General features: G+C 40.9%; 1 protein-coding gene across 2 annotated transcripts; it reads right to left on the reverse strand.

Moving 5' to 3' along the window:
• Window positions 1-1735: 1735 nt before the first annotated feature.
• LOC107315066 (interleukin-2 receptor subunit alpha-like) lies at window positions 1736-16226 on the reverse strand. Of its 2 annotated transcripts, none has more exons than XM_015865166.3 (5): window positions 15993-16226; window positions 6909-7094; window positions 6589-6696; window positions 5763-5999; window positions 1736-4301 (listed from the first exon to the last, which is right to left on the reverse strand). In XM_015865166.3, exons 1-5 carry the CDS (start codon window positions 16051-16053, stop codon window positions 4258-4260), a joined length of 636 nt encoding a protein of 211 aa, XP_015720652.2. In that variant the 5' UTR covers window positions 16054-16226; the 3' UTR covers window positions 1736-4257. The 2 variants fall into 2 exon arrangements, with proteins under 2 accessions (XP_015720652.2, XP_085404406.1); XM_085548280.1 differs by lacking the exon at window positions 15993-16226 and adding an exon at window positions 10867-10942.
• Between the last annotated feature and the right edge of the window lie 358 nt (window positions 16227-16584).

Below are 16584 nucleotides of genomic sequence, written 5' to 3' on the forward strand. Positions count from 1 at the left end.
TTGCCACATGCTCCATTGCTCACTGCAGAACTGTCCCATGAGCTGCATCACCTTCCCTTCCACATGGTTCATTAACCTGCCAGGTCTCATCACTCACCCAGGACATGTTTCTTTGAGAGCTGCACAGAAGCAATGGGGGCAGGACCTCGAGGCCATCTCCAGTGACACCTGGGCACCTGAGCACAGGTAGCCAGGTCCTACCTAAATGGCATCACGGACATCTGCTCCTGTCATCTCCAGTGCCATTCTGGGAGCAACGACAGCACCAATATTTGCAGAGTGAGGTAGGAGAATATTTCTTGAGTACAAAATTAGGGGCACCACTCATATCTCCCTTTCTTTGATAGACCCATTTGGACTCTGGCCTAACATTTCAAACTGTCAGGAGCTTTTTCAGGCTTCTGGAGTACTGCACTGGGACTGAGACGGCTTTATGAAGTTTCCAATCCATAAAATGAAAACAGAATTATTTTCATTTTGTTGTGCACCGCATCCATGAGCTGAAACAGACAGTACAACAACTTTCAGTTTTACTGTTTTCCTCATCTGCTGCACTAAAACAGGTATTTTTGGAGGACTGGGGGAAGTTTCAGCAGTATAGAAACAATAAAAATATGAGGAGAGAGAAGCCTTTGGTTCTGAGCAAAGAGAGCTGGAAAACAGGACTGCCCGTGCGCAGGAAATTTTGTCATTTAAAAATGTGGTTTCAATCTGAATCACAGCAAAACCCCAAAAGTTTCCAAATTCCCCTTGAAATGGAAATTCTGAGAGTTTGGGCCTGGAAATGCTGAAACAGGGTGTTTCTGATACATCCTCCTGCCTTAGACATGCTAAAAGAAAGTGACTTTCTCATCAGCTTGTGACAGCACCGCGACCTGCTTCCCTGAGGATGCAAAAGGCTTTCTGGGGACGTCTACAATGACATCTACCCATCTCCAAGGGTCAACAGGAATCTGAGCATTACTCTGGCAGCCCTCATCCCAGATGGACTATTTAGGCACTGCACAGCTGGTTTGCAACTGGAGTATGCAGCCAAGTGACTGAAGAAGTGGTGCAGAAGTGTTCTTAGAGCCCTTTAGTGGCACCACTCTGCCCTGCAGCCATAGAATTCACACTTCTCCTATACGGACCTATCTATGGTTGGGGCAAAATCACTGGAGCTTCTCCAGGATAATATTTAGCATGGATATAAATGTTGCAGCTTTAAAATTAAAATCTATCTGGGAAATATCTTCCCTGAATTTCTTCTACATAAAAACCAAAGGAGAAAATAGGGAATTGGCAACCTGGAAATGACTGATGGAGCTGAGTCCTGAGTTCTTTGCTCACATGCTTTCATAGTCCCTAGACAAGCATATATTGGCCCTGCCAAACATTTATTCCTACAGGAGAAGTAAAAATGAATCTAGAAAAAGTGGGTAACTATAATGTTAAGAATGTGACTGAGAGGTAGACCTGTACTGTTCACTGCCTTCATGCACTCAGATGACATCTTTTAAGTTGTCTGAGATATGGACCATTTTTGGCTGCTGAACAGTACCTGTGCATAAGGTCACCAATATCCTTCCTTCCCTTCCTTTATCACACGACATTATCCCTCCTCCTCATCATTTGGGCTACAGCTGCCAGCAGAGTAATGGAAAACAAATCTTGGCTCACACGGAATTATAAAACCAAAGAATCACAGGGCTGGTAGACATAACAAGAAGGATCACCTGCGTTCAGCCATCCAGAATTATTTATCATTACAGTTTATTGATCATTCCGTGTTGAGAAAATCAGGTTTACAAAATAAAAGTATCAAACACCACGCCTCATGTAAAACGAATGAGTGGCCATGGAGAAAGCAGGACAGGGATGGTACATGTTTGGCCACAGTTTCCTTCAGTGGTGGATTTTTGCTTCCAGGCTGCACCTTTCTGATTTCCACACTCTCTGTGTGTTGTATTGAAGGATCGAGCCAACAAGCCCTACCAGGAGGTGAAGTACAGCTTGCCTGAGACTTATGGCTTTCTGATACAGTACATATACAGCTCCCATGCTGGAGATCACCTGGGTTCTGACCCTATGTAGACATTAATGACTAAGAGAATTGAATCCTATAATATTTCTCCAGTATGTTTTGCTTACAGGTACCGAACCGACAGTGTGTCACCTTTGATTGACAAGAAACAAAGACAAAATATGGAGAGAGGGCCCATGAGCCAACCTGGCTAGGGAAAGTAGAATAAGTCATCAGAGCAATGGGAGACATGACTCATTATCTGCATAACTGGATAAAAATGTACATTCTAGAAGCAGGAAAAATATTAGCCTTCTTCAGTCAACCTCCGTGAGTGGGACAAGTCATGCCAACCTAATTGCAGTGTTTAATAGAGTTATGTTAACAGTAACTAATGTGCATTAAACAAATGAAGCGGAAGAGCTCAGTACCACTGCTTACACACTTTAGAGCAGTTGGCAGGTTTGAAAACATCTCATCTATTGTATAAATACAGATTGCTGTTTTCTCCCATACAATATACCAGTGTGTAATAGACCATCACTTCTCTATCTTTATAAAGATACATATTACAAATTAGTCCTGCTCCAACAGGAATAAAGCAAAGCTATGGAAAGTATAAACATCAAAGCCATGGAGTGAGAAAAACTCAAGAGGAATTCAGCTCAGTAAAGTAATGACATGCACTCTATTGCAAAATAGAAAACTAAACTAACATGTCATGCCTACTGAATTAGAAGGGATTGATCCTGTTTGGTTTTTGACATTCCATGTAAGCATATGGAGGTAATCTGGTCAATGTGGGCATCATTTAGAGTTAATGAAGAGAAACAAGTGCCTTTAGACACTGAGGGATTGGGTCTACATATAGGCATACATGTGTATATCTATATGTACAGCTATGTACAGGCATACATATACATATAGGCAATAGGGTCAGATAAACATGTTTCTCTAAGGGACTTGTTCCTTCCCATTGTCTGTCTCAGATGTTGTTTATATTTTCTCAGTTGAACTCCATCATACCAGGCAGACTATAGCTAAAAAAGTGGCAAAAGTCTATTCAAACCTCATAAATTCCCAGTACAGTAAGTATATATCAAATACTGCACATGCTGAAGTCATGCTTGAATCTGTCCTCAGATGCCTTTGCAGTAGGCTTTTTGATGCTCTGCAAGTATAGAAGGAACTGCCAAATTAATCTTGTGCCTCCTCTGATCTGGAGCAATACTGAATAAGATGGAATGGAATGAGGTTGTTGTTATGTGGGACTATTAGTAATAGTGGGAGCTATTAGTAGTAGGTGAATGGTTGGACTGGATGATCTTTTAGGTCTTTTCCAACCTTGGTGATTCTATGATTCTATGATTCTATGTCAGAATACTATAATTGCTATACTGTAGAAGAGTTTCTGGGGGGCAGCACTGCTAACAAAGTTCTTTCCTGTGTCACGGGGTGGTAGTGAGAACTAGATTATCTTTGAGATCCCTTCCAACCTAAGCCATTCTATGATTCTACGACTCTATTCTATGATTCCTCCTGCCTTGTAGAGAAAGATTCCCATTCAGCAGAGAGGCAAAGCCCACTAGTAATTAGTAAAGAACATAACGAGAAACTGGAATGAGCATTTGCAGAGAAAGAGGAGAAAAGGAGAACTTCCAAGTGTGAAATAGGGACACTTTGGATTACGTAGGTGGAGGAGCCTCGGAACAGGAACAAGTTATGTCTCAGTGTAGTAATAGAAGCAGTGAGGAGGCCAGACTAAAATAAGTCTGCAGTACAAAGTTGTCATAGCACGTCTGAGAAATCAGGGGGACGAAGGACAAAGAATTACGTGGTAATGGTGGCAGATGCTCCACCAGGCTTCCCACAGACCAGCCAGAGAGAAAAAGACTGATTGCGCAATCTATCTGAAACCAACATATTTGCATAATTAACCTTAATTTCCTCACAGGATTCATTTTCCACCCGTTATTTGAACTGTCACTCTCAGTTCCACAATGGCTGAGACAAAATGGTTTTATGCACACTTGTTTGAATTCAGAAGCTCTGATTCCTGCTTTTCTTCTGCCAGTATTTAACAGCTGAACCAGACAACCCAAAATCCGGGGTCATTTATTTAATACCAGAGAAGGTATTCAGAAATCCAAGCGGTGCAATAATGAGGTGGCAGATCCGACTGAGAGCTCTCCCAGGGATATTTTTTAGACTTCATGTTTTCCTGGTTCCTTCCCTTTTATCGTCTGCTCGGCGACTCACAAAAAGACAGCAGAATGGAGAGGCAGAATGAAAAAAATGACTGTGAAAAGAAGACAAAATCAGCACAAAATCAGCACTTGGAGTTATCTGCAGTTACCCCAACCAGGAGAAATAGGTGAGCAGCTTAACCTGTCCCTATGCCCAGGGACAATAATTCCCCACCATGTCCCCATTGCTTTGCTCATGGGGGCAAACAGGCCCAACCAAAGGGGATCTGTGAAACAAGAGGGCAACCAAATAACCAGGAGATCCTAGTGTTGCATCCTCTGGCATAGTTAGCAATATTCTTCCTTCCCCTCCTTTATCACTCTACATTATTCCTCTTCATTATTATGTGCTACGGCTGCCAGCAGACTCCAGCTGGAATCAAGAGCCCTTGTATGAAGTCTTGAGCATATGCACAGTAAGAGCTGATTTCTATTTTAGCAGCTAATGATTGAATGGGAGATGGGGAAGGGGGAGGAGAAAATCATTTCAGACTGATCTAAATGCATCGGTTTTAGCTGTGAGCAAATATTTTATTTTCCCGTCCTCTTTCAGCCCTTTGGAAATGTGTAAGAAACACATCATTTAAATATTTACATTTTCCTCCCTTCCTTCAGTGGGAGATACGCACTGAATTCACAGAAAGTTTCAGAGGAAGAATTTGAAAATTACTGCATTTAAAAAACAGATTTTTTGGGGGGTGATCTATTTTCCTTTACATCCCTTATATGCCTTTGGAAACTACTTCATAAAAAGATGAAGTGCTTAAACAGTCTGTACACTTTCTTTACCGACTTTTCATCTCATCCATAGGCATAGATGCGTCTTGCAGGACGGTTATTGGCTTTTAGAACAGAGATGGATCTCTTCAATAGAACAGCAAATTCAAAGGCAAAGTAATTATCTGCAGGATGAGGTGAAGACTGAGCCCAATTAACAAAATGACATACTTGTCGCTGGCTGTATCAGGATGGGTGGATGAGTTGAACATACAAAGAGAGAAAATCTTGATTATTGATCTACTCTTCTGTCCAAATGTCCCTGCTCCACTGCATGCCAACATCTCTCACCTGTCATTATACAGGTGTGGTCTCTGAGGTAGTTATCTGGGCTCTGTTATAGTCACTGGGAAGAAGTAAGTCTTTCTGTTGTACGATTCATCTAAAACTATTCATCCTGGGAAATGCTGATGCAATTTTGGAGTTTGAACTGAGGCTACACTGGCCTCATCTGTCAGGAGCGAGGAGAAAAAAGCTTATTCTACTATTTTTGTCCTAATCTGTGACAGAGTGGCTCTATCTGCTCCCAGATTCTTCTCCCTTTTTAGTATGAAATCTCCCAAGTAGGATATGACTATGTCCTTCCCATGAGCATCATGTCCACCACTGTCAGAGTCCTGTGGTCACTGATCTCTCCATCCTGAACCCCAAGCAGGTTTCTTCTTAAGTTGTTGGCTGAGTGCGGACCCTCTATGAACAGGTCATGACATTGTTGTGATGCCAAAGAAAAATCTTACCTGCCTCAATCAGATGTGACAGATGCTTGTTTGTAGGGCAGCTGTCATTGGTACATGGCTTATCAAGGGGTGTCCACTTGATACTTCCATCCACATTCTTGCACGTGATGGTGCCAGAGGAAGGAAGTTGCTTGTTGTAGGCAGTCGGGCATTTGAAATGTAACACTTGCCCCACAGAATATTGTTGGTGTGCACTTAGAGAAGTATGTGGGACAGTTTTGGGCACACCACAAAAACCTGGAAATTCACAAAGCAGCATATTGTTAGGCAGATAGATTTGACTTACTGCTTTTGTTTTTCATAGAATCAAAGAATCATTAAGGTTGGAAAAGACCTCTAAGCTCTCATCCTGACCAGCCATCAACCCATCCCCAACATGCCCATCATCCCATGTTCTTCAGTGCCATGTCTGCCCTTTTCTTAACACTTCCTGGGATGGTGACTCCACCACCTCCCCGGGCAGCCTGTGTCAGTGCCTCTCCATTCTTTCTGAGGATAAATTTTTCCTAATATCCAACCTTGAACTTCCCCTGCTGCAACTTAATGTCATCACCTCTCATCCTATCACTGTTACCTGGGAATAAACAACATGCTTTGTATTCATATAAAATGCAGGCAAGTAAGAAATACCAAGCTTTCCCATCTCTCTAACATCTAAAGAAATCATTTGCTTGCACATTTTCACTTGCTCAGACAAACAGGTATTCTAGCAAATTTATTATCCCTGACTACTAAAATAATTAAGAATTACTCATTATCACTCCTGTACTGCTTCCATGGAAATGAATGGGAGAAGTGTTTTAGTGCTGATTAGGCTCTAACTTACTTGAATTATTTACTTGCTTCGGAGGTGCTGGGCTCTGGGTTTCTCTTGCTGGCTCTTGTATAGAATTCAATTTATCTGTGTGATTCCTTGAGAACAAAAGTTTCTCATCTGTGAGAAGAAGATGTATTTACTGCATGACAGCAGGACAGAGAGCAGAGCTAAGCCTGAGCAATCAAGCTTTTACAGACAGAACAGACTTGTTAGAAGAATTTGAACAGATAAGAACAAAAGATTGTTTGTTACAGCAGTGCCCTGTTACATCTTGCACTACCCTTCAGGAAAGCACCACAAGTGTCAAAAAATAGTTGGAAATCACTTACCAATACATACAAGTTCATCGTAGACCCAAGAAGCAGTCCCTGATATATTCTGACACCGAATCATCAAGGAGTTCCCACTTCTTCTCCTGTAGCCACTGTCACATTCATAACGCAGTTTGGTCTTCAGTGGATATGCTTCAGCAGCCAAATCAGCAAATTCAGTAGTTGAAAGACGTGGGCATTTTTCTGCAATCAGAAAACCTATGAATCAGAGCAGCCTGTGCACCCGCCTTACTCGCCAAAGAAAAGAGTCAGCTGAGTCAATGTGCAAATCCATCTTCCTCCTCTTCCTCCTAACAGAAGACTGGTCAATTGTTGGAGGGCTAAGGGATGAAACTGCATGGCATGAAGGGAATAAGAGAAGCTTTGCTTCTTTGATTGATTATCTCCATGTCTGGTTATTATTATTAGTTATTTTACATGCTTTAAAATGTATTTATTCCTTTATTATTATTATTATTATTGTTAACTGTCTTTATTCACATTGGAATTAGCCGTTACCATTGATTTTACAAGCATAGATTTGGGCAAAATGCAAAAAAATTCCAACTTTGGGAATCTCCACTATTTAACATGAAACTTGCATTTATCTACACTTACCAAAAAATATTAAAAGTTACAGTCATCTGCAAAAGGGGAGTAGACTCAGTTCTGTCTGGACACGCCAACAAGCAGCTTACTGGGAAATATATTTTCAAACCTATATATAACTTGTCCCCAAACAAGGATGTTAAGTGCTGTGTCATCAGCAAATTGCAACTAAATATACTTCTCAATCAGTTGGAATGAATTGAGATCATTTTCAGTGCACTTGAAAGTTGAGCTGCAGACCCAGAATATAATAAAGGCACTACTTAATGACTTTTTAAGGTCTAAAGGCTGAGAAATTTGAAAATAAAATATACTGGCTGCATCAGAGCAGACAGTCAATATATTTGGGTTCATGCTCTGCGCCCCCTTAAGCTTATACATAATAGTAGCAGCTATTATGTGTAAAATATTTAATTACTGTCTTCACATTTTCTACAGTCATAGTTAATGCAGCCTTGGAACTAGCAAGAAAGACTGTGAAAGGGCCTTGAATTCCTGATAGCTGTTCGTTTGTCATCTGCCCTTGACTTCCTAAAGTGACTTCTCCTTGAAACAAAGCCATGCCTACAGCAAACCAGCCAGCAGCCCCCAAGCCCAGTCCTGTAAAGCTCTGTTAGTGCCACTCATCATTTTCTCACTTTGATATTTTCTGCCTGTTTTGCTTTTCATTATCCTGCCACTTGGTAAAAGTCAGTAAGTTCAAAGAAGACCACAATGAAGAGCACTGTGAATGGCTCAACAGCCAAGCCACACAAGATCTGTTTTCATGCCCCCGTGTCTTTGTGTTATCAAAGAACTCACCTCACAAACTGCATCAGACTGTGGCTTCAAGTGAAGCACACGGCACTCGAAATAGTTAACCACATGGTTTACCACAGACTGTCAGGGTGATTAAAATTAAAGAGTTATCAGATGAGCAGCAAGTTGAGAGCATGTACTCTCACTTTCCCTATAAGCTAAAAGCATGTTTCCCTCAAGACTTCAAACGCCTCTTTGAAGCAGACTGCAGATCTGAATCTCAACACAAGGTACCCAAACCTACAAGTCTTTAGTCTCTTCTTAAGAAAAGCCACAGCATTTAGCCTATTCATCATGAAGGGCAACTGTTGTTTCAGTCAGTGATCAAATGAATTTAGGTTTCTTCTGAAGCTGCAGGCATCAGATGAGGATTGTGTATAAATGGTGCACAGAGCAGACAGTGAGCAATACCTTATTTCCAGTTAAGTTGTGCTCTTGGATCAAAAGGTGCAAGATTCGGTTGGATCTCATGCAACATTCCTGGAATGTAGACTTTTCATTTCATCCACCTCACCTTTTCTCATCTAAACAACTGATGTAACTTATTTGGCTTTTAAAACCACATTCCTACCTTTGATCCAGAAAGAATTTAGAAAGATGACTCTCCTAAGCCTCTCCTTGGCCATTCTGAGCTTCTCTTTGCTTTTCTCCATTGGCTTTCTCAGAATCACAGAATGGCCCAGGTTCGAAGGGACCTCAAGCAGAAAAGAACCTTTTTACCAACAATCATATCCTTTCAAACCACTGGTCTTGTCATGTTTGACCTCCTTTCCCTTTGTTTGATACAGAATCGAATCAGCTTTCAGACTTACCATTATACCAGTCCTCACACTGGGAGGAACCTTGCATGATTATGGACATGCCAAGACATCAACTGCCATTATTCCTCTTCATTGTCTCTAGGTGTCCTATCTGTGTTCAAAGATGCTTTTCTTTAAGTGTTCCTTTACCTGCCTTTCAAGAATAAGTAGGTTCCCCGGCATGCTGACTGACAGTATTTCTGTATTTCTAATGTCTTATATTTGGATGTTAAATTTTCTGTGTCTGACAATGGCACCATACCTAACCAAAACAAGCCCCAGCTGTCATCCTGCACTCCAGAAATTGTGGCAGTAGATGTAGTAGTAATTACTGATCATGACAACATACCCAGTGAAGTCCATCTAAGATTGGAAACTATAATTTGGCCACCAAACCCAAAGGAGCTCCCAGTGCTTTGAATTTTAGAAGCTTCACAGGCTCAAACTAATTCACTACTTCATGCTCTCTTTGAGGTATAGTAAGTATCCTCCAAAGCTGTAGGGGCTGTAGGTGGTTGTATATAGGTGTGCAAGAATGTTTCCTGGCATTAGACATCACGTAGAAAACCTGTGCCAAGAAGGAATCAGTAAGAGATCTGGATTGTATTGCAGACACAAAACTCTGCCATCACCCCAGAATCCCATTTGTGCCCAAGTAAACTGGATGGTTTGACCCTAAAAGACTCAAAATCCCTGAAGTGTGGGTGATAGAAGAGTCAAGAGATGGGAAAAAGCAAGGGATCTAGGGAATAGCAGTACAGATCTACTCTGTGACTAGATTTCTGACTTTTTACATTTTTTAGGGAAGGTTAATTTTAATTTTCTGTGTTTTTTTTACCTAGGTGGCAATTAATGTTAGTTTGTGTGTGTTCTTGTGATAAGAAAGTACAGATCTGCAAGCCACTGCTTGTCATCTCTGTCATAAGATAGGTGAGTTCCTGCTATTCCTACTTAAGGAAAGATCCCCCAGTGCCATTTCAGATGTCTTAAGGCATCTGGGACACCCATATAAGCTCTCAGATATCATACAGGTGCTATCAGAGACCAATGCTAGGCAAAATTCCTTGATGTGTTTCTGTTTTGGCCTACAAACCATGCCATATCATAAGTTTATCATCCTGTGCTAAATGAAGCTTAACTGCCTTTCATAACTGATGCATACCTAACAATTACATCACTGTAATTCAGCGATTAAGCAAGGAACACAGGCATCAGGGTGAGACTGGGTCCTTAACTAGAATGATAAAGATAAACCCTACTCTGTCCTGCTGGATTGGAGAGCTTTTCAATAACACATAAAATAGTGACAAAGGTCCCATAGCACTAGTGATGGAGGTCTTTATTTCAATGCTCTGACCAATTGAGAAATTCCATAAATTACTTGCTGTGGATCTATTTTTCCCAGCCTTATCTCCTTGACTTTATCTCTACTTTCTATCCCTACAAGTTAGGCTTTTGACTCTCCTCAACATTTAATGCTATTATCATAGAATCATAGAATCGCTTGAGTTGGAAGGGACCTTTAAAGGTCATCTAGTCCTACTCCTCTGGAATGAATAAAGACATCTACAACCAGATCTGTTTTTTCTTACATCCAGTCTAAATCACCCCCATCTAGGCTCAGAGGAAAGAAAACCATTAGCTAAACCACATCAATTCCTTGAGTGCTTGTACTTCTCTGAGATTTCCCAATCAATCATATACATTATTGACCCAGTAGAAAACTTTGCTCACAGTAGCTGTGCAGTATCAGTATTTTTGAAACTCACCTGTGTTTTTCTCTTCCATGTCTGAACTGGCAAAGCAGTGTTAGATAAGGCATCAGAACAGCACCTTTTGTCCTGAATAAGTGAACGGGGAAATTCCTAGCAGGTATTTTTAGTGATTAGTCAAACACAGGCAGTGAGTCATGCCATGGCAACCTAAGCTCAGAATTTCCTCTGCCGTGTGACGTTGTGTCACTGGTGCTGACATTATTCTGATGTAAAGTTAAAAGAGTGAGATGCAGACATAGGACATTTTTCCCCTAAATACAAAGGCGATAGGAAGGGATCAGTAGGAAACTGTCTGTTTGAAGATCTGGGTAGGAGCAGGGGATGAAGCCAGGAAGTTCACACAGCTGCCAGTTCAGAGATGAAGAGAGACTTTCCCTAGAGATGCCAAGAAACCAAACCATGTCAAAATGAAGAGATTCCCCCGGCTGTTCCTGAAATGCTAATTCAGCCCAAGGGGTTCATGTTGTCTGAAACTCTGTGCTCTCTAAATAGAGCATACCTCCTGGAGACGAAACTGTTATGGGTGAACAGAAGGAATTGATACCAGCAACTGGACTGAAATGGTAATGAACTTTTTCTAACTTCAGAACTCTTTTTTCCCAAAGGGCCCAATAACGAGGTAGCTGTAGCTCTGCTTGCTTCTTTCCCATTTGATTATGCCATTTAAATCTATGTGGGTTTGTAAGCTGGCAATAGATGGAAGCTGTGATGCTGAGCTGCAGACCTGATGTTTACAATAATTTGCCTGTGAGATTTTGGCTGTCTGTAGTGCAGATTAAACACAGATTATTTTATGAATTCGTCTGGGTATGTCACGAGTCTGCCATTTAGGTGACAGAAATGCACTGTAAATGAAATTGCCAGCCACAAGTTTTGATATCAACAGGAATGGGAAAGACACCAACGCTATAGGGCAGGAGACGGGTTTCCATATTCCTATTTTATTCTAAGGATTAGAAAATTGAATGTGCTGAGTGTGTTATTCTAGAACATGTTTCTATTGAAAAGATAGCATAAAATAAGTTGGAATACGAGCTGGGGACTTCTCTATTAACACTTTGTTAAAAAGGATGGAAGTGTTCTCAATCTAAATATTTTCATAAACAAGACTGGAATTTGTTACAACGGGAGAACCTTTCTCATGCCCAGGGATAATTCACAAGCATAGTTTAGCCTCTTAGCTGTTTTCATGCCTTTTTAAAAGCATAAACTAATGAGTACCACCCAGCAGACAAATAACAGGCATTTTAAATCCCTCTGTAGTCACTAGAAAGGGACTTGCAGGCAGTGAATCATCACTCCCTTATCTGCAATCTGGTAGATGATCTGTACCCTAAAAGCATTTCTTTATCAACTCTGGCTAGGAAAGGGGGGCTACTCATCCATCTTGACGGATGCATCAATGCTGCAAGTGGCTAAAGTTAAAGAAGATGAGATTTCACACCTGGTAGGGACTGGGCAGGAGATTTGCACTGCAAACGTGGATTTGAAAGAGGGAATGTTAGGAAAGAAGGGGGGAGTGCTTCATAAGGGAGTGAATGGTAGGTAAACTAAACTAGCTCAAATACAGCTCAGTGAATATGAAATATATGAAGTAGAGAATGGGAGACATTTGTTTTTCTTATTCTGTTCTTTTTCTTTTTTTTCTCTGTGTTTATAGCCTTCTTGTTTCTGTGGTGAAGTCACGGAGCTCAGTTTCCTTGAAGGAAAGCCCTGTATACAAAATAGGAGAACACAGTGTCTGATTTTGTAGAAATTGTATGTGAAAGCCTTGCTTTGGTGTGTGGCATTTGGTTTTTAAATAGATTTATCAATTTTTTTGCTTAAATCTGTGGCTTCCATTACACTGGGCTCTTAGGTAGGTATCTAAATGAAAGTAACATTACTGAAAAGGAAATCTGGCCTTTTTTGCAGTGATGGACATTCAGACTCTATTGTCTGGAACTTTCTCAGCCTTTCCTTTTGTTGCTATGGAGAAGATCTTCTCACATAATGGAAATGGATGTTGAGCAAGTGTCCCAGTCTTAGACAACACTGAAAAAAGGCCTGGTGGGAATCTTGACTTTTGGAATTTAGAACTCAATTTCATTTCACTTATGACCTTAGTGTAGAACTGGTCATTGAGATCTTTGTTGGAGCTCTTAAGAGTGGGATGGAAATTATTTGTCACTGTTGATTTCTTTTTCTGACCTTGTGATTGCACTTTAAAAGGAGAGAACACCAAGAAAAAGCAGATGATAAAGTGGTGGGATGAGGAATGGGGATTTGAGCAAAGAAAGTCATGAGAGGACTTTGGAAATGTGATTTTCGAGAAGCACTGGAGAAGATGGAAAGAAGAGTAAGTAATTCAGGTTGAAAAATCATTCCAAGATTTGAGATAAGGGTAAAACACAGGTAGTTAACATCCAAAAGCTTGGATTTGAAGATGCAGCTGGTGTAACAGGAGAGACAAAGGTACTTATCTGGACATCAGGAAGTGGGGCCAAAAACATGATACTACAGGGAGCGAGTGATGCTCTAGTGAGCAGAGTCAAAGGTAGTTTCTTTCCAGTAGTAGCTAGAGAGGATTTTTTATCATAATAAAAGGTAATTATAGAATCATATTGAATCATGGCATCATTTAGGTTGTAAAAGACCCTTAAGATCAAACTGGAAATGAGAGACATATGGGGACATATGCAGGGAGAAGATCTTTCTATCTCAGAAGCAGATACTTCAGGCTTTCTCTCCACAGTGCTGGCTTTTTTCTTTGCAGGTTCACAATTTTAGCAATTAAAAAATTAGTTTTTGATTGTAACTCTATGGTGGGCACTTTGCTCCTGCGAATCACTGTATCTGGAAGTTCTATAAGCGTATTTGCTCTCTATTTGACCTTAGAAGAAGCACTTGTATGTGGTTGACAACCGTAATTTATTCTGCACTGCATTTCAAATCCATGGAAGCAAGTGCTAATATGCAAGTATAATGGGAAAGAAATTCCTCTCATTTAAATGACTGAGATCTGGTACCCATCTTGTGTGGATGAAATTCAGCTGAATGAAATTCTTCCTTTTGTGAGTTTTAATCCCTTCCAGGTTTGACTTGCAAATATATTCAGTGTATTCCTGTAAAATGAATACCAAGGTGGAAAGATCGTAGGAGCACAGTCCAGCTTTCATCTTGTATTTGACCCTCACCTTGCATACGCCCTGTCCATGCTTACAGCTCCTAGGCACTGCTGCTGTGCAGGGTAAATGAGGTGATGTTCTTCTCTGCATTTCTCCTCTCCATCTTCAGCACTGAGGTGTAGTTTAAATTAACGACCCTTGATTTCCCCATATAATATCAGAGAACTTTGCCCTCTGCAAAGCACTTTGAGACCCATTGGTGAAACTGTTCTTTAAAATAATAGACTTTATTTTCTTTTTCCCCCAATGATGTTTATTGCCAATAGTTCTTTTTGGTGGGTTTGGGTTTGTTTTTTTTTTTGTTAAACTCTTGCAAACAACAACTGTGGCAAGATCTGTTTACTGAACTGAACCTGAAGTATTGGGCAGAGCTGAAAAGAATAAGGCAAAGTAACATGAATAGCATGGCGTGTGTTGGGATTAGAAAGATGTGGCTCTTTTTTGACCTCTTTGATGTAGCTTCTTTCCTTTTTCTTTGCTTATGCCTGTTCCCATTTCTCCCCGTTGAAGACCATAAGGAATAAACACTCTCCTTGTTGAACCCCATAAGGAATAAATACAGCAGGTCTTGCAACCACAGTACTTTAGGCATCCATATGATAAGAAGTTCTAAGCTGGTACAAAGGGCAGTGTTTCTACCCATTTGTGTTATTTGCAGGGAGACATTTATATAGATATAAATTATGATGTATGAGCACTGGGAGAGACATTCAAAATAAATACAGGGAGCTGAGGGAGGGAAGAGAAGCTTAGAGCTACAGCAAAGAATGCAACGCTATGCATTTATTTATTCATCAAAGAACTAAATCATGTAAAATTGCATAAAATGCAACTACTTAACACCTCATCATTTATTTTTTTTCCAAAACCCAGAAAGATTTCTGATAAACGAGACTTGTCAGCAAGAACTCTCACAATGTCTCCTAGGCACAGTAATACAGAAAGCAAGATATAGGGACTTGACTCATCCCAGAAGCGATCCCATCCATTTACATATCTCTGGCTGAAAGTCTCACTCTGTTGCTCTCATATGCAGCACTTGAACAGCATAAATATACCCCACATAGGGAAAATTTCAGCCTTTACAGTCAAAATTATTTAACCAGAATGAAATCAGCTGAGAGAGAAATATTTGTTTAAGTACTTCTGCATTAATAGGTAAAACTATTTGGTTATAAACATCCCAATCTTTCCTTGAGATGCCCTGACCTTAGTGAAAGGTGTAGCCCTGCTGGAGATGATCCATTAGCAGTTAAAATATGAGGTTATCCAAGACCCTACTTTAGGTTGTGTCTGCTCACACCTCTGAACCTGGGCATCACCAGTTTAAAAGCAAACACACTGGTATGTCACCAGACCATTCCTTAGTGCACACAACTGTCACAATATATGAGCCAAATATAAGCAGTTTTACAATGTATACATGTATAAAACTGTGCTGAATGAATTAGCTGCCTCCATTTGTATTTTATAGGTGCTGCTGTTTGGGAGGTGTGGCTGAAGGGATATTTGGTATCTTTAGTACCCATAGCAAACTTGGACGGCACATTTTAGCTTATAGCAGAGCTATCGGTTTTACCTAGAGAAGCAATGACATTTCGGTGCCTATTTTTATATTTCCTAATGTTATGTAGAAAATGGAAAAACAAACTCAGAAGCTGCCTGAGAAGCCCGAAGTTGCTTTGATCTGCCCACTGTTCCAGTGATGGGTTGGAGGATATACACATTACTCAGACAAAAGTATCCCGTGCTGCTCTGGATTGTCTCTGACTGATGCTTTGTGGGCACAAAACCCATTCCTCTCATTTTCTTAGAATAAAAATTCCTTAAGTAAGTACTTAACCTCTTTCCTTACCTGAAAGGAGTGTCAGGACGTTGCGAACATCCTCCAGCAGCCACCACGGAAATGCAAATCATCTTTTCCCTCCCCAAAAATCAGAAAGAGTCATTTACCTGCCCTTGTTCCCATGATGGATCCAAGCAAGAGCCACATCAAAAGGCGCTTGAGCTCCATGGGACTTGATTACATCCTTCCTCCGTAACGCCAAGGATGGTGAAGTTTCTGAGAAGCGATGGGTTGGTGTTGGCTGTCCCTACAATCTATCTACTGCATGGTTAGCCCTAGAATTACCAAGGACTCTATGGTCAGCAAATGGTTGTTTCACTGACTGGCTCCGCGGAGAGATTAAAGGCTCTTCGGGTATTAGTAGCTTTTATCCAGGAAATCAAACTTAATGCACAGCGCCGCAGTGCGTGCTGTCGTGTGGAGGAAGTGGTTTGACACATCAGAGCTGCTGACTCCAGAGATGTTCCTGCAGCTGAGGGCAGTAAAAGGGGCAAAATATTAGCAGGTTTGTTCAACCACTCAACTCCAATCATGCGGCTGAACAAGCATTTGAGAAGGATTATCACCATAGCATAGCTGTCTGGTGTATGAGCGTGGGTATTAGACACAAGCTGTGTGCTCTGCCTACAAAGGAAGAAGTCCCAAGGGATATTGCTTTGGCTTTTTGGAAGTTTATCTGCTTATAGTGAAACCCCACTC

This window comes from Coturnix japonica, chromosome 1 (assembly GCF_054131305.1).
Source record: "Coturnix japonica strain WE chromosome 1, WE-NBRP24, whole genome shotgun sequence".
NCBI lineage: Eukaryota > Metazoa > Chordata > Aves > Galliformes > Phasianidae > Coturnix > Coturnix japonica.